Source organism: Malaclemys terrapin, chromosome 6 (assembly GCF_027887155.1).
Source record: "Malaclemys terrapin pileata isolate rMalTer1 chromosome 6, rMalTer1.hap1, whole genome shotgun sequence".
NCBI lineage: Eukaryota > Metazoa > Chordata > Testudines > Emydidae > Malaclemys > Malaclemys terrapin.
The window spans coordinates 60,126,152-60,145,169 of NC_071510.1; the positions used below are offsets into that span (position 1 = coordinate 60,126,152).

General features: G+C 42.2%; 1 protein-coding gene across 2 annotated transcripts in view; it reads right to left on the minus strand.

The window, feature by feature from the left end:
- Nucleotides 1–17,604, minus strand: part of DMXL1 (Dmx like 1) — a 157,607-nt gene extending 140,003 nt beyond the window's left edge. For both annotated transcript variants that reach the window (XM_054031319.1, XM_054031318.1), the window contains exons 1-2: nucleotides 17,376–17,604; nucleotides 942–1,067 (exon numbers count right to left, since the gene is read on the minus strand). In XM_054031319.1, coding sequence (XP_053887294.1) covers nucleotides 942–1,067; nucleotides 17,376–17,462 — 213 coding nt within the window. In that variant the 5' untranslated portion in view covers nucleotides 17,463–17,604. The remainder of the gene's footprint in view (nucleotides 1–941; nucleotides 1,068–17,375) is intronic.
- Nucleotides 17,605–19,018: the final 1,414 nt, after the last annotated feature.

The following is a 19,018-nucleotide window of genomic DNA, read 5'->3' on the forward strand; positions in this document are numbered from 1 at the left end:
CATTAGTGCTATGTAGTTAAAACTTTCTAGGTTGGACTGGTTAATACTTAAATATTTTGATTAAAATGACTAACATATGCAGAACATTTGAGCCAAATGAACTTAAGTTATGTTGCGTAGCAAGATGTCAAGATCATCCATGAATGACAATTTCAAGAATGTAATCTGTTTCTTTTTCATAAAAGTAGCTTGTTACTGTGGTAGTATTCAAAAGCTCTAGATAAGATCAGGGCCTTCTTGCGCTAAGTGCTGTTGAAACACAGAAGACATGGCCTCTGCCCGAAATAGTGCTTTAGTAATAGAGGTAAAATGCAGCAGGTGAAAAGAAAAGGAAGAGAGGACAAGGGTAACAATAGTAAGATCATCCAATTATACAGACTAGTAGGTTCAGAATAAGTTCTCTTATATTTAATGTGAGTAAATAATGAACAGTCTCCTTTTACCAACCTGTCAACGCTCTACTGGGAATACAAATCTCTGTGTTGCTTATGCACCATGGCATCATATTCACATACTTACTAACATGAAGTTAGTATGTGTATATATTATATCTATATCTATATCAATACACACACACACACACACGTAACAGGACCTTCGCCAATACTCACAACCTCCTCAACTTGTCAGATTTTCACAATCCCCTCTGTGCCTTCTTCCATGCAGCTACCTATGCATTGTACGACTTCCTGAGCTCATTTGCAAGGTCCCTCTCCCCAAATGCCATTTATTCTTTATTTGAGAGGCACTTCTGCTATGCTGCCTACAGTAAATTCAGTAAATTAAGTTTTGTCTATTGTTATTCCCTTGACCTCTGTCTACTCGTTTGTGCTTAAACTGTGAGCTTTGTAACTACCTGGAAAGCACTATTATGTGGTGATCCCTCCCATAAATTAACACTACAACGTGGTCTGAGCATTATTAGTAACATTACTACATACCTTCCCTTGCTGCATTGAGCAGTCCACACATCCCACTTGAATATTCCCATGTTTTGCTCCAGGGATTATTTGTAATCTTTCAAAATCAGTCCCCAATATAACGATATCACATCCTGATGCATAAGCCTGTAAAAAGAAACAAAACAAGAGTTACAGCAAATCTACAACCTCTAGATACTATATGAAGATAAAATCAGTAAAGTACAGATATCCCTTTTGATGCACTTCTTTATAGAAGCTATCCTTGGTTCATCATCATTCATGTAGACCAGTGGTCACCAACCAGTAGATCGTGATCGACTGGTTGATCCTGGAGCCTCTGCCAGTCGATCGCAATCTCCGGCTGCTAGAATTCCAGCAGCGCAGCAGGTCTAAGGCAGGCTCCCTGCCTGCCCTGGCCCCAGAAGCGACTGGCAGCATGTCTCCAAGGCCCAGGTGGGAGAGGGGAGCAGGCTGCTCCACACGCTGCCCTCACTCTGCAGTGCTGACTCCGCATCTACCCCGCGGGGGTGGCACTTGCGGGCAGCACGTGAAGACCCGCTGCCCCCTGCCCAGGGCCACAAGCACTGCCACCGCAGCTCTGGAGGGGTTGGCGCTGGGGGGCAGGGGCAGCAGTGGCGCACGGAGTTGCCTGCCCCCCCCACCCAGGGGCCACAGAGACATGCCAGTCGCTTCCAGGAGCGGTGTGGGGGCAGGGCAGGAAGGGAGCCTGCCTTAGCCCGACTGCGCTGCCAACCAGGAGCTGCCTGTGGTAAGTGCCTCCTGGCTGGAGCCTTCACCTTGCACCCCCTCCTGCACTCCAATCTCCTGCCCCAGCCCTGAGCCTACACCCAAGCTGCCTCCCAGAGCTTGCACCCCTCACCCCCTTCTGCCCCCCAACCCCCTGCCCCAGCCTGGAGCTCCCTCCCACACTCTGAATCCCTCAGCCCCAGCCCAGAGCCTGCACATCCTCCCACACCCCAAGCCCCTGTCTAGTGAAAGTGAGGGGGAGAGTGAGTGATGGAGAGAGGGGGGAAATGGAGTGAATGGGCAGAGCCTTGGGGAAGTATGAGGCTGCAGTGCTGTCTCGCGGCCACAAGAGAGACTGCGTGCTTCTGGACCTATGTGCGCTGGTTGTTCAGTTAATACAGAGAGTAAGATAATGGAGGGTTGGATATACAGGGTTCTACTGTATTGCTTTATAGATATAGCTTTACAAAGCTCCTTCTCTTAGTCCCATATTATAGTTACTCATGAACAATGACCTTTCTCCACTTCAACTGCATATGACACTAAGCAACACCACTCTGATATCCTTTCTGTGAATTGTAGATGCACCACTGTCTTACCACTATGCTCATACGTTCGTTAACTCCATTGCTAAGATTATTATAAAAAAATAGTACTTTTCAATTCACCTCATACAAGAACAGTAACTCCTCACTTAACGTTGTAGTTACGTTCCTGAAAAATGCGACAAAGGGAAACGATGCTAAGCGAATCCAATTTCCCCATAAGAATGAATGTAAATGGGGGGGGTTAGGTTCCAGGGAATTTTTTTTTTTGCCATACAGTACAGTATTACAGTGGGGAGGTGCCCCCGCCTTACCCCACACAGGCACAGCCCACTGGCACTGGAGACAATGAGGCAGGCAAGGAGGCTGAAGGTGCTGTAGGCTAGGAGAAGCACGTTGCGCAGCAGCAGCTTCCCATACTCTGCAAGCACCAGGGGCAGGGGGCTCAACCCTCAGCCCACCCACTCCACCCCTTCCCCCAAGCCTCCACCCTTAACCTGCTTCTTCTCCCCCCCTTTTACTTTACACGCCGCATCCTTGCTCCTCCCCGCAGCAATCAACTGGCTTGCAGCGTTCAGGAAGCAGGAGTGAAGACACAGCGCACAGGCTTTCCCTCCCTCCCATGCCTCCTGAACACCACAAGCCAGCTGATTGCCTTGGGCAGGAGGCAGGGGATAGAGGGGGGAGGTGCGCAACGTCCTCGCTCCTCCCCCCTCCCTCTTGCCCATGGCAATCAGCTGGCTTGCAATGTTCAGGGGGCAGGAGGAAGGGCGGAGGAGCGAGGACTCAGCACGCAGGCTCCCCCCTCCCTTTCCTGCCTCCCGCCCACGGCAGTCAGCTGGCTTGTGGTGTTCGGGAGGCAGGGGGAGCCTGCGCGCCAAGTCCTCACTCCTCCCCCACCCGTGAACGCCGCGGGCAGGAGGCGAGGGGGAAGGCAATGATCCGCAGGGTCTCCTGCAGGCGGGAGGCACTGTGGGGGGGGGGGAGGGGAAGAGGGTGGGTAAGGGGTGCCCTGATAGGGGGGCTGACAACTGTGGACAAAGCAGGCAGCCAAACAACGTTATAGCAAAGTATTGCACAACTTAAAATGGAGCATGTTCTGTAATTGAGCAGGAATGTAAGATCGAAATAACGTTAAGCGATAGGATGTTAAGTGGGGAATTTCTGTACTGTAGTGCAATCTCTGTGGTGAAAGTGCAATTTACAAATGTAGGGTGTTTGTTTGTTTTTAACATAACTGGACTCAAAAACAAAACGAAGTCCACTCAGTCCTACTTTTTGTTCAGCCAATTGCTAAGACAAACAATTTTGTTTACATTTACAGGCGATAATGCTGCTGGATTCTTATTAACAATGTCACTAGAAAGTGAGAACAGGCATTTGCATGGCACTTTTGTATCCGGCATTGCAAGGTATTTACGTGCCAGATATGCTAAATATTTGTATGCCCCTTCATGCTTTGGCCACCATTCCAGAGGACATGCTTCCATGCTGATGACACTCGTAAAAAAAATAATGCGTTATTTAAATTTGTCACTGAACTCTTCGGGGGAGAATCGTATGACCCCTGCTCTGTTTTACTCGCATTCTGCCATATTTTTCATGTTATAGCAGTCTGAAGTGCATTCCAAAATCTGAGAGGGGTGAGGTGTGGAGCATGCTTTCTTATGTCTTAAAAGAGCAACACTCCAATGCGGAAACTACAGAACCCGAACCCTCAAAAAAGCCATCAACCTTCTGCTGATGGCATCTGACTCAGATAATGAAAATGAACATGCGTCAGTCCAAACTGCTTTGGATTGTTATCGAGCAGAACCCGTCATCAGCAGGCACGCATGTCCGCTGGAATGGTGGTTGAAGTATGAAGGGACAGATGAATCTTTAGCGCATCTGGCACGTAAATATCTTGCAATGCTGGCTACAGCAGTGCCATGAGAATGCCTGTTCTCACTTTCAGGTGCCATTGTAAACAAGAAGCGGACAGCATTATTTCCTGCAAATGTAAACAGACTTGAATGATTGACTGAACAAGAAGTAGGACTTAGTGGACTTGCAGGCTCTAAAATTTTACCTTGTTTTATTTTTGAATGCAGGTTTTTTTTTTTTTATATAATTCTACATTTGTAAGTTCAACTTTCATGATAAAGAGACTGCACTACAGCACTTGTATTAGGTGAATTGAAAAATACTATTTCCTTTTTTTTTTGACAGTGAAAATACTTGTAATCAAAAATATAAAGTGAGCACTGTACACTTTGTATTCTGTGTTGCAACTGAAATCAATATATTTGAAAACGTAGAAAACATCCAAATTATTTAAATAAATGGTATTTATTAACAGTGCGATTAATCACATGATTAATCGTGATTTTTTTAATGGTGATTTTTTTTAATCATTTGACAGCCCTAATTATTATTAATTATTATTATTATTGAGAATCAAATATAAATGTTGAAGTGCATATTTATAATAGCTTTCAGTGTAAGACCAAGGTCAATGTACTTTCTCTGCCATTCAAAATTTACACTGATTGGCACATACCACACATTTGAAACCTTCTGCTAGCCTCACAGTAGGAGTAAGCCCTATATTGGCATGATTGCACCTTGCCAAAGATGGCTGGTCCCAAAGAACCAATGGCTGACGAGGCCTTGAGAAAGCAGTTGCCAATTACCATAAAGAGAAAAGTCTTCAGCTTCTCAGCTCTCGGAAGACCCTACTATTTGGTTTTTGTACAGTGAAGCTGATGGGGCAGTATTCATTCCCAAGAGTCTGACTAACCACAAAGCTGATGGTGCCAAATGTGTAGGCAGGAGTACTCTGTTCTTTGGCCCCTTGACTAACAGACACATACAGGGGAGCTCTGCTGGTGACAGGCCTCTGACGTTCCTTTACTATTGCTGTCTCAGTTTGACGAGACCTGTTTGGAGGAGCTACAGTTATGCCATAGTCTTGTTGATGTGGCAGGTGACAAGTACTGCCAAAGAGGGTTATCTGTAGTACTGAACTACTCTGCACTCACCAACATTTATCTGAAAGCAGGGAGCGCATGATGCTGATCTAGTCAAGTGAAAGCTGCAGTGCAGTGGTCTTCTGCTATATGTATGTTTCAAAAAGCACCAACCAATGCAGTGCTGACAGTAACATGAGGTGGCTTAAACTTGCCTGCCCTTAGAATATTGCTCAGCATAAAAGATTACTTCCAGTGCTGCTCCTTGTTAACAGGTTGAAACGAACACCTGAAAGGAGAGACTTGAGCACATTTAAGAGGAATTTGTCCCAGACAAGCAGAAATAATCTTCTACACACTTTTGGAAGAACACCGCTCAGAAGCATCTTCTGCCTCATGCTTTGTTTTGTCTTCCCACATCAATCTGACTGGAGGACACTCCTGTACCTCAAAGAGGCAAATTAAAAGAAATCGTAGGGCCAGACGTGACAAAAACTTGAGCGTCTTTAGAACAAGTCTAAGGCTGCTGGAAGCAAAACAACTTATCTCCTGATGAAGAGACCCTACTCATGTGCCAGTAACCCATAGGTCTGGTCTGTCTCAAGAACTGCAGTAAAAGAATGAAGACATCTACATAACATGCTTGGTTATGTAGATGTGACAAAGAGCATACTTTAAGACATCTAATAGAGTAACAGATAGTTCTGAGCAAAGCAGTTCTGTACTTTAGAACCATAAGAATGTACAAAAAGGGGTGCAAAGACCTGTGGTAAACTTTAAAACTTAATAGGAAAAAATGAATATTGACGCCACCACATATGGGGTATTTCGCTCCTTGGAAGATGCCAACCAGTACACTGTGTAGGAAACATCTGATGCCATAATTATTTAGTTAAGAGAACTTAGTTTTGACTTGAGAAATATCTATTTACACCCTTCCAACTACTCTGGAAGAGGATAAAGCTAAATTGAGTAGGGAGAAGAATTTCATAAAATTAGTAACAGATTTAAGACGGCATTCTTTCTACACAGTACATCTATGCTTAAACTCTTCAAGACTCAGAGAGAATTAAATCATTCGCTGCCTGCCTTAATTAACAGTACATTACAGTCCTATCTATGAGACTCTCTAGGGTGGCTGACACCATAGTGTCTAGCCACAGAATAGTAATTTTCCAAGTAGTAACAAGCCATAATCAGAGATCTAATTTAACAGCACCAAAGCTAGATTTGTGACAGTCTGTTCTATTGGCAGGAATTATCCATTAATTCTAGGAACTGTTAGTTTGAGGAGCTATAGGCAGAACTTCCCTGTTTCATAAGTATCAGACTTGCATTTCCAAGGGAGAAGCCACATACAAGCATAATACAAGATTACAGAATATTATATTTGCTGTTCAGACATTTTGTTTTAACTAGTTAATTTTTTACAAACTATTGCAAATATAATATACATGTACATAGAGCTTTTACTTTTCAAAAACATCTAAATTTAAACAAGGGTGGTACTATTATAGATAATGCGAGTAGCAAAACCTAAAGGATGCCCAATACTTTCCATAATAAGACCTTGTTTTCAATTGCTTGAAAGTTTGACAAATTTCAACCATTTAGGCTGATTTTTTTTATACTGTTTGCTTGCCTCAGACAATTTTTTCGGATATGTTTAACACTATTCAGCCACTTTTCAGAATGAGAGTGAAAAAGTAAGTTTTGCCCATCTAAAATATTTCTCAACAAAATGGCTGTCAGAAGCTCTACTGACTTTGTACTTTGGAACAGGGACTTGAAGTTTGCCCTGATGTCAGGGATGTGCCTTTTTTCCATTGCCATGAAAGTGCACCTAAAGTTGCTCTTCATGCTCCTCTTTCTGGCACCCATGGGCCAGCAGGAGTTGACATCTCGATAGTAAATGAGCAATAATAGGTTATGCAGGGATAGGCCATAAATAGCCTTTGAAGTGAAGACAAGAAGCTTATGTTTGGCATAAGCAAGAAGGGGGAGTCAGTGGAAAGATGAAAAAGGGGGGGGGCTCATATGTGATGGGCTAGGAAAATGATCTTTGAAGCAGCATTCTGAATGGATAAACTAGTCTCCAATTAAATGTTTTGAAGCTTGTTTGAAAACTTTTTACATGTGGTGAGAAAAGAAAATTTTCCCCATTTTAAAAAACACTCACCTAGGAGTGATTTTGTTCAGACCTCCATCTTTGGGAGATCACGGATATGAAAAATAAGCAAAGAAGTTAAGTGCCTGGGGTGACTGTGGGGATGGGAAGCGGAAGGGGGATGACTGTGTGTAAAAAAAGTGAGTATGTGAATTAGGACAGTAATGGAAATTGTTGTGCAAGTGGAACTGCAATAGGCTCTATTCCCACCTATCCACTGTTGCATCTTACTGCTTCATCCTTTCCCACTCTGCCAAATACAGAAATATACAGGGAGATGGAGACGGGCTTCTTCCACAATTGTATATGGAAGAAGGGCTGAAGACATGTTGCAGCATGGAAGACTCTTACCAAATCCCTCCATAAAGCAGCTATTATATCTCTAAAATGACAACCCACTCCTGTGGGTTATAATCCTTTAACAAGTGAAACAAAACCAGCTTTAACGTGTGGATGCTGGGTGATGTTGGCGGACTGTGATATGCAGGATGTTAGACTAGATGATTTAGTGTTCCTTTCTGGTCTTTAACTCGGAGTACTACAGTAAACCACCACTTGATGATGGTTAGCTGCCAAAGACCGGAATGTGGGCACTCATGCCTAGTGGTTAGAGCAGGAATCGGTAGTCTGAAATTGGAGCTGAGGGTCAGAGCTAAGTTACCTGGAGTGGGGGATTCCAGGGGCCAAGGCTATCGTGACCTTGGATGAATACTTTGAGCAGTCTGCTACTTTTGCTGATCTTAAGAGAAGGCCTGCTGATCCCCTGAGCCAATTGGGCAGGTTAGACAATCAGGTGGCCCGACTGGGGCCCAGGTTTGTTTGTTAGACTGCTTGGGGGTGGGAGGGGTGTTAAGCTAGCAGGTAAGCAGGCTAGCTGCAAGACCTTACACCTGACACCAGCAGGTGGCCTGCAGAGACTTTAGTATCTCTAGTCTACTTATAATTTACAAATAGATATGTAATAAGTATGCGTAACGTCACATTCCTTTTATTGCAACTTTTCTCCCTTTCCTTCTCTTCTACACCCACCCCTTGATTCAGTCTTGATACAAGCTCTTAATGGCAGGACTGTACATCTGTATAACACCCACCACAAAGCCTCAATCCTGATTGCGTTATGCTAGCACACAAAGGTCCCCAAACAACAACTAGCTTCCTGGTATATTTTTCTGGGATTATAATAATTATCACAATGAAGTGATGGGGTAATTTGTAAATCACAGATTACAAATAAGCATAAAGTTTTCATACAGTTTTCCAAAAAGAGGAAGTACCTTTATCAGCATATGTATATGGAATGTAATCTAGAAATATTACTCAGACTTTAGATGATCATGATGGTGACTTCTGCTCTTTAGTCTGACCTCCTGCACATTGCAAGCCACAGAACCTTACACATCCACTCCTGTTATAGACCCCTAATGTTTGGCTGAGTTACTGAAATCCTCAAATCACAATTTGAGGACTCCAAGTTACAGAGAATCTATCATTTATTCTAATCTAAACCTGCAAGTGACCCAAATCCCATGCTACAGAGGAAGGTGAAAAACGCCCAGGGTCTCTGCTAATCTGATCTGAGGGAAAATTCCTTTCTAACCCCAAATATGATGATAAATTAGACCGTGAACATGTCAGCAAGACCCACCCGCCACACACCTGGGAAAGAATTCTCTGTAGTAACTCAGAGCCCTCTCCAGCTAGTGTTCCATCTCCGGCCATTCGGGATATTCGCTACTAGCAGTTGGAGATGGGCCACATGCCATTGTCGTCAGTCTCATCCTACCATCCCCTCCATAAACTTATCAAGTTCAGTCTTGAAGCAAGGTAGGTTTTTTGCCCCCACTGCTTGCTTGGAAGGCTATTCCAGAACTTCACTCCTCTGATGATTAGAAACATTGATCTAACAAGCCTAAACTTGTTGATGGACAATTTATACCACTTGTTCTTGTGTCAACATTGGCCCTTATCTTTTAAATAAGAACTCTCCCTCCCTGGTATTTATCCCTCTGATGTATTTATAGAAAGCAATCATATCTCCCCTCAGCCTTCATTTTGTTAGGCTAAATAAGCCAAGCTCTTTGAGTCTACTCTCATAAGATAGGTTTTCTGCACATATTCCAGTTTGAATTCATTGTTCTTAAACATGTGAGACCAGAACTGCACACAGCATTCTGGATGAGGTCTCACCAGTGCCTAGTATAATGGTACTAACACTGCCCTATCTCTACTGGAAATATCTCGCTTGATGCATCCTAGGATTCCATTAGCTTTTTTCACAGCCATATCACATTCACAGCTCACAGTCCTCTTACAACTGACCAATACACCCAGGTCTTTCTCCCCCTGTCGCTTCCAACTGATAAGTCCTTAGCTTATAACAAAACTTCTTGTCGTTAGTCCCTTGCACATCTCACTATTAAATTTCATCCCATTTCTATTACTACAGTTTTCAAGGTTGTCCAAATTCTTGTATAATATTTCGGTCCTCCATATTGACAATACCTACCAACTTTGTGTCAGCCACAAATTTTATTAGTACACTTCCACTTTTTGTGCCAAGGTCATTAATGAAAAGGTTAATTAAGATTGGTCCCAAAACCGATCCCTGAGGAACTTCACTAGCAACCTCTGTCCAGCCTGACAGATCACCTTTCAGTATGACCCAGTGTAGCCTCACTTTAACCAGTTCCTTATCTACCTTTCAAGTCTCATATTAATCCTAATCTTCTCCAATTTAATTAATAATTTCTCATAGGGAATAGTATCAAATGCCTTTCTGAAATCCACATAGATTGGATCTACTGTATTTCCTTTCTCTAAAAAAAAAAAAAAAAATTAATCGGTTTTCTTAAAGAAGATCAGGTTGGTCTGGCACAATCTATCTTTTGTAAAACTATGTTCTATTTTATCCCAATTCAGCTCTATATTCTTAACTACTTTCTCTTTCAAAATTTGTTCCAAAAGCTTGCATACAATTGAGGTCAAACTAACTGGCCTGTAGTTTCACAGATCACTTTTTTCCTTTCTTAAAAAGAACTATAGTAGCAATTCTCCAGTCATAGGGTATGACCCTCGAGTTTACAGATCATTAAAAATCCCTACTGTTGGGCTTGCAATTTCATGTGCTATTTCCTTTAATATTCTTGGATGGTGATTATCCAAGCCCCCAAATTTGATCCCATTAAGCTGTTTCAGTTTAGCTTCCACATCCTTATTTTCGTTAGCCCCCCTGCCACCACCCCGAAGCTCAGTACCCTTATTAAAAACTGACCCAAAGTATTTGTTTAGGTGAAATCAAGGAACCTAATTGCAGACTTATTTTTGTTTACCCTTCCATTTAGTTGAAACTGAATTAGTTCATGATCACTCAAATCAAGGTTGTCCACTATAACTAATTCTTCTTTGAGGTCCTCGCTAGGCAACAATACTAAATCTAAAATGCCATCACCTCTTGTTGATTCAGCTATCCCATCCAGGAAAATCTTGGCCCTATCATCATTAGTAGCACTTGTCCTCCAATCTATATCTGGGAAGTTAAAGTCACCTTTAAAGATCAAAATGTCCTAGGTTATTTGTGGAGTAGTCTGTGCAATGAAACAAGCAGATATTGTTGACCTTATCATGCTCTTGGTATGTATGTTAAACAATGTTTTTAAAACCAGCGAACAAAAGCAAACAGGGTAAAACCAGTTACAACTACGGAAACAAGGATTTTACTAGCTGATGTCTTGCCACCACATATCTGGATTTAGAAAATTAAACATCTTTCTGTGCACCTAAGACTGAGAGAAGCGAATTTGCATCTAGTATTGGATTTTCACCTCCTTTCTATTTGCTTCTTATCCAGCTTTTAGCTATTTTATCCCTGCATCCTAAGTTTCTTGAGAGAGGATTAGCAAATGTTTTCCTTTGAAGATAACACTAAGGCAATTTTACAGAACTGTTAACAGAAGATATTACAGCCAATAATTTAACTGCTACAAAATTCTTATTTTTTTCTAAAGTGAAAATTGTACCTAAATAACTCCTTAAACATAAGAAAATAAATCTTCTATTGGTACAATCACGTATCTGTAAGAGTTAAGAATTATGTGCAGGATTTTTTTTTTTTTAAATTATAACCCTGAATTTGCACATAAAAAAATGTAATTTACTAAAGCAGCTAATTTCTGCTAAATCAGGAAATATGGTGCACAAAATAAAAGGCTCCTTTCCTGCACATGTATGGGACTGACAAGTAAAGGCGTTACAAGCAACAAGTCAGACAGGTTATTCCCAGGAGACTCTCAACAGAATCTTTATGCCAAGCCATGCATTGTGTCTATTATCTTTTTTAAAAAAGAGTTTTTACAAGCATTGCTACTAATTTTTACATGCATGTAAAAAAAAAACCTGCCTTAATTACCAGACAACAACTATACATATCTTAAAGGAGGATTCTCCTCCCCACCCCCTTTTTTCAAATGGAACCCCGAACTGTATTGAAAAGCTATTGCAAGTAAAAGTGTAAAGATTTTAAAACATAATGTACTTGAACTGGGAACAAAGATTTATACCAGAATTCCCCTATCTATTGTGCTTTCAAATAGCATGAAGTACCTATTTTTGTTGGGCTGAACAAAATGAACCTTAAAACTGTCACTTGTCCTGCACCAGAGATGAGTCCAAGTGTGGCAGAAAGTTTAAAAATGTCTCCGTTCCACAAAAACACAAAGAAGCTAGCATTAATGTTCCAAAGCTCAGTCATGATTAACTATTGGACAGAATTCAGGCAAGGCTATTTATTAAATGGTTCTCCTCAACTATATAGTAATTACATGTACATTTTTTATTTCATGTTTTTCTCCTCATACCCAATGTCAGGCAAGAAAGTAAACATTTACCTTGCAGCATTTATCACCTGTCTTTTTTTAGTGATAAAAAAATATGTCATGAGATTATTGCTGCAGCATACTCTTTCCTCCAAAATTTATTACTTTTTAAACCTGACATCTTAACATTAATAAATTAACAAGTTTGTAAAAATTTATTTTTGAAAGAAATAACTAAATAAATGGAGCCACACCAACAATATTTTCTTTCAGTGACAATTCCAATAATTAAGAGAAAACAATGGAACAGAAGTTTCTTCTCCAGTAAAGTAACAGCATTAGATTAGAGAAATGTATAATATGCATATTACCAAGTCATTTGCTTTTTTATACTTCCCTGAAATTTTGTAATGACTATTAGAACTTCCAAGTTCCTCCAAACTCTAGCTTAAACTATTTTTATACATTGTAGAGTCAACAACTATAAACTCACAACACAAAAGTACAAGTTATCACAGTATAAAGATTTTTTAAAAGGACTGTAAGAGTCACTAAAGCAAAAATAAATAAGTAAACATCTGCAAAGCCATTCAACAAAGACTGTGGTGACAGTATTGATTACACAATTCAAAACAACACCCTGAAGAATGCTTCAGATATTAAAGTAGCATCCATGACGAGTGTGGGAGGTAATACTTAAACTTACAGATCAAGTTGCTTTAAACTCAAATACTGCAGATGTGAGAAAAAGACATCTTACCAACACAGTTCTCAAGTCTCCGCTGGATATGCACATATCCACATAGCATAGCCTCCCTCAACTTGTCTTCAATTGGAACAACCTTTATTGGATCCCTTACAAGATCACTTCGTTTCCTATCATCTCAACAGCTTCATTTGGACAACATAGCCAGTCACTAGAAAAGAAATGGATAAGTCCCTGTTCTGTACATTAGGATTGTATAAAACTGTGATTTGACCACCCTTAACCTTATTGGCATTTTTTTTTTTTTTTTAATCACAAAGAACTTGGGTCAGCTCCTACCATTTGCACTGAGCAACTTTACTACAATGCCGGGCATCACCCAGGAGGGCACCATTGTCAGCAAGCACTAATTCTAGGTACTTAAATTCTCTTTCTCCCCCTAAGCTTTCTTCCCATGACAGGGATCGGCAACCTTTGGCACGCGGCCCGCCAGGGTGAGCACCCTGGCAGGCCGGGCCGGTTTTACCTGCTGCGTCCCCAGGTTCGGCCGATCGTGGCTTCCACTGGCTGCGGTTCGCTGTCCCAGACCAATGGAGGCTGCAGGAAGCGGCACGGGCCGAGGGATATCCTTTATGCTGAGTCTTCCTTCAGTTCTCATAGAGTGAATGTTGGTAAGACCAAAGTGAAGTCCAGCCTGCTCAAATCTATGTTGCCACTGTTCAAAGTTGGCTTACAGTCTTAATCTTCTGCATATATCACTAAGTCATCAGCAAACAGCATGTTCCAAGGTGCATATATTCTCACTTATCACATGCAAGACAACTGAAAACAAAAAAGTGCTTAGAACTTCATGTTCAGTAGAACTTAGTAGGTTTTGAATCACTAATACTAGGAGCATACAATGAAGACTTGTATTGAGAACCCATGAACTAGAGTATAATCCATCGGGGTTTCCAGGTGTTTGAATCCAACTACCATATCATTTTTGTATTGTTACTATGAGGGAGGTCCAAACTTGAGGCCGACTAGAACTTATGCTTCCGTATGATCACCAAGGCCATTTTCCTGAAATCTCTTCTAAACAACATAGGTAGTCTTCTTGTCTATTTTGACAGTTAACATTAAGATTTATTGGGGTAGAGTGGAAGGGTTAGAAGAACACTGTCCATGGACTAAACACAAGTGGTACAAAAAACCCACAGCATTTATGAGCTACTTCTATTTGTAGCTATTTTCATTTTGTTTTGCATGACATTTTAAAAAACTTCCAATATTTAACTAAAATTTCAAGTAAAGTTTCATATTTCCCATACATTTAACTCTTCATTTCTAAGTGATCATGGTATAAGCACTAACTGGTAATGACATAACTAGGGAGAGAAGAATGCTTATATTCCAACCCTTGTACATCTATTGAAAGATCAGCCATTTCTTTGTAGAAAAGTAACTAGTGGGATCAACTCAACTTATTTACAGTACCATTTTTGTACTCATTCAAATAGGTGTGGAGAAATCTGATTAAGTTGTACATCATGAGAACCACCACCACACCCCCGCAAAAAAAAAAGGCAATGAAGGACATTTTTGTTCTCCGGGTTTGCAACTACTGGCTAAAAATTCCATTAATAATATGCTTTCCTGCACACCACAAATCTATAAAAGATTTAATACACATATAGAAATTCCTATGATTATATTTGTGTCAAAACTGCTCTTGAAAACAAAGGTCTCTCAAGGTAGTATTACTCAAAACAGTACAGTTTGGCATATTCCTCCCTCTCAAGAGAAAGCTACCACTTCCAGGTCATTTTAGAGTTCTAAACACTCTTCTAATCAGACAGGCTGCAATACTGGACAGAGTTGCTCAGCAGTCATTCTATGGAAGTGATCCTGATAACTTGAAGTTTTAAAAAAGGAACCTAATGTTATTACAAGACAGATCTAAACTTTAGTATAAGTAAAAGATAAGAGAATTCTGGATTTGTCTCGCTTCTTTACTTTGCACAATTAATGGCGCTTTGCTGTAAAGGAAATAACATTGTTTTTCACGTACAGTTTCATGCTGTTTGAGAGTCACACACACACCACAGTAGGCAGAGAAACATTTAAACAAATGGGAAAATCTGAAAGGTGGATCCAAACGCAGGTGTAGTACTGTTAGTTACTTTTAACTTTTTTTTCCCCCCGAAACTGTTTGAGCTGACTGTCTATAACCAAGCTTTATTCTGATTACTTCCTCTTTTGAGCAGCAACTTGCAGGGTTCTGAATCTGCAACTACTCAGGAAGATTCCTGTGATGACATCGAGCCTCCATTACTTCAGCAGAGGTCCCCCAGATGGAACACCTTGCAGGATCAAGGTGTCAGATAGTGAACAAGTATTTTGTCTTCCAGTGTTGTATTTGTTAAAAAAACTCAGCAGAGGAGCATAGAAGTGTGCCTACTATGCACAAAGATTAAAAATAAGTCTAGCAGTCACTCTCCAACAGATTAGGCAGTGAGTTAAACTGGGTGCAAGACTGAAGATATCTCACAGTTTATAGCACTACCTTGGGTGCTGCTGCTCCAGAGCGAACCTGACAGAAATCTGTTAAGTTCTACTTTGGGCCCCTTCTGATATACTGTGTACCAAGCAAAACTGACTAGGTTCCTGACAGTTTCATCCAGCCAAAGACTTAAGCACAACAACGCCACCACTAGCATCATTTAATATGAAAAGATAGGAAAAGAATGAGGATAAGATACTCAGATGATGAGGCACCCCAAGAAAGAGGGAGCCAAACCAGAGAGAGAAGAGAAATAGAAGAGAATAGTTTAAAATTTAGACTCAAGACTGAGTCTTTTGAACTCCATAGTCTATTATGATGAAGATGCTATTCACGTTTATAGACAAACAAAACTCAAATAAAACTAGTCACTCTATTGAATAAAGGCAGGGTGGAATAGTGGGCTTTGGAGAGTGAAAGGATAAAGAGAAAAAACCTTCTTATTAACAAAAATTAAAAACTGTACAGAAGCCTAATTTGTACTTAAAGTGCTGTGCACAGTTACTTTCCAGCAGCAGGGTGCATGCAAACAGGAAGTTCAGAAATACTAGATTTAACTTCAAGATTTTAGAACATAATTCAGAGTTACTACATGGCAAAAAAAAAGTGCCTTGCTGAACTTTAAGTGTGCTAAAAAAATAGCTCCATCTTTAAGGGTTTTTTTCTGTGCCACTCTCAAGGACCTCTTATATGTCTCTTACAGCAGGTCTACACTATTGCTTAAGTCAATCTAACTTATCTGCTCAGGGATGTGAAAAAGCCTCACGCCCACACCCCAAGCAACGTAAATTTCATACTGTCCACACCAGCTCTATGTCAGTGAGAAACGCTCTCCCAGACAACATAGCTTCTGCTTCTAGCCAAGATGGAGTAATTATGCCGACGGGAGAGGGCTCTCCTATCAGCATAACAAGTCTTCACCAGATGCAATACAGATGTGCAACTGCACAGATGTAGGGCTGTAGTGTCGAGTTGCCCTTAGCGTCATCTACTCAAAATGCAATAAAACTCAATTGTTAGCTTATGCCAGTGTAAGGACTCTAAAATATTTTACTCATGTTTTCAAGTTGACATTTATGAAATCTGACATGTAGATTCACTTTAAGGCACCACATACTTACACTTGCAAATCTCTAAAAGACACTATATGACATGTATTTTAACATAACATTGCTCATATATATATATATATATGAGCAATGTTATGTTAAAATACATGTCATATAGTGTCTTTTAGAGATTTGCAAGTGTAAGTATGTGGTGCCTTAAAGTGAATCTACATGTCAGATTTCATAAATATATATATATATGAGCAATGTTATGTTAAAATACATGTCATATAGTGTCTTTTAGAGATTTGCAAGTGTAAGTATATATATATATATATATATAAAAACACTATGGCTTATTGCTTATAGCTTTTTCATCACAAGCATCATTAATCATGATCTTAAAAAAGGTGTGAATACTTCTCCTCCAATAGGAGTTCTGAACAGGTGTACTAGAGGCCTTAAACTGTGTATTGTGTCATCCTGCGTGTGTACGTGGACACACCATGGGTGTGCGCTATTGTAATGTACGATAATATTATCAGCAGCAACAGAAGGCAGGAAATGAAGCGCCCCTACTCATCACACTTTGATCTCATCAGCTGCGTTGTGCTGCTCCCCCGCCTCTCGGGTCATGTGTCCTCTGTGCACCTGAACCAACCCATGCCAATCCCACCCCTCCTGGACGCATCCAGTTAGCGACCTGGCTCCCGGCTAGTTCAGGCCACCCTGTGCCTGGTGCAGGGCGGATGGGACCGGGAGAAGAGTCGCCGCGTCCCCAGCGGGAGGGCAGGACGGAGCGAGGGGGCCCGAAGGGGCGGGGGGTCAGCACCCGGGAGTAGCCCTGGGAACGCTGGGGGGCTGCCCGGCAGGCTGCAGAGGCCCCGCCACGGGGTGGGCGCACGTCGGGACAGCCCGGCCCGGGACTCACCGTGAGCGGCTGGTCGTGGAGGCTCCCCACGGAGAAGCAGTTGTCCCCGGGGTTCACGGCGCCCGTCAGCACCTGGTGCAGATTCATGGCGCAGAGAACGCGGGGCCCGGCTGGCCTCACTGCAGGAGCCCGGGCGCGAGGCTCATGCTCATGCTCCGGCCCCCGGGGCGGCAGCGAAGGGACCACAGCTGCTCGGCCGCTCTACGTCCCGCAAGCGGCGAAGGCAGCAGCACATAGCTCGGGGCGGAGCCTCATAACCCCGCCTTCCCGCAGGGCGGTCCACACACGTAGTCCCCCCCCCCTTGCTCAACGCCTCCGCCGGTAACAGCGAAACGGGAGGAAAACGAAATATCGCGAGCCTCTGCTCCATGTGACGTCACCGTTTTTTCCTGTAACGGCGCGTGCGCCAGCCCTACCCCGGGACTGAATGTGCGGTGAAGGGTGTTTTGTGCGCGTGCGTGGAAGTAAACTTACCTAGAAAGGAACGTCAGGGAAGGCTGGTTGTGCAGGGACGTACGTATGGGGTGTCTGCGCATGTTCACTGGGGATTTCGATACTGTTGTTGCCGCTCCCCCAGAGCTGCGAGCGGGCCCATGCGGGATGGATGTTAGAGGGATGGAACGGGAACGTCACCACAGCACGCGCTCGCTCCAGCCCTGTGCGGTTAACGAGCACAGTGACAGTGGCTTTACCCAGCCTGGCTCATTGTGAGAGGGGTTACCGGCCAGAGCGATTTGAAAGTATCTCTGTCAGTGACGGCTGTTGCTGTGCTTTGATGGGTTATTCAAAAACCCATTTCCGAACGTCTGAAGTCTCTCTCATTCCATTTGCCACACACTGAAAGCTCAGTGCTAGAAGGGCCCTGGGAACGATTGGAGGGATGTAAATGGAAAACAATGTTTTCTGTTGGTCCATCTTTAGACCAGATCGTTGATCTTTGCTACTAAGCAGCCTGGGGAGCTTCCTTCCACTTATGATATTGGTAATTTGAATATTCAGTATGACAGTTATCACGTAACTTCAGTCCAGCTCAGACCCATCTCCTTAATAAAGGCTGTGAAGCGGAGGTACTCGAACTTTGCCTACTTAGTGGAATCACTGGTAATTTGCCAAGAGCCTGGTGGGCTGTAACATATCGGGCTGCAATCCAGACCAGTGAGAGGCTGCGTCACCTCTGTCCTGCAACATTGTGTGCCTCACAATACCTTGCTGCAGTAGCACCTACCTACGCTGCTCACAAACATTCTGAGATTCTGTGCCCTGCCAGTCACACTTGGGTTACACTTTGGGACTCCCCAGCCTTGGTTATACTGCAAGGGAACCCCAACACAAGCCCAGTCTGAGATTTCCCCCCAGAAATGCATATCATGTACTGCCCAGCCCTCTGCTGAACAGTCCAAATATATTAAGTCTGTTATACCTTTAAGGGAATCGTACACACCAATTTAGCACCTTCTATGGAGTTGCCCACACACTTAAACAGTGATTTATAAAAAAATACAAGTTTTATAACTACAAAGAGGTAGATTTTAAGGGAGTACAGGCATTGAGGCATAAAAGTAAGAAATGGTTACAAGAAAATAAAGATAATACCTTCTAGTGACTAATTTAACAAATTATATTACATTTAAAGCTAAGTTTCT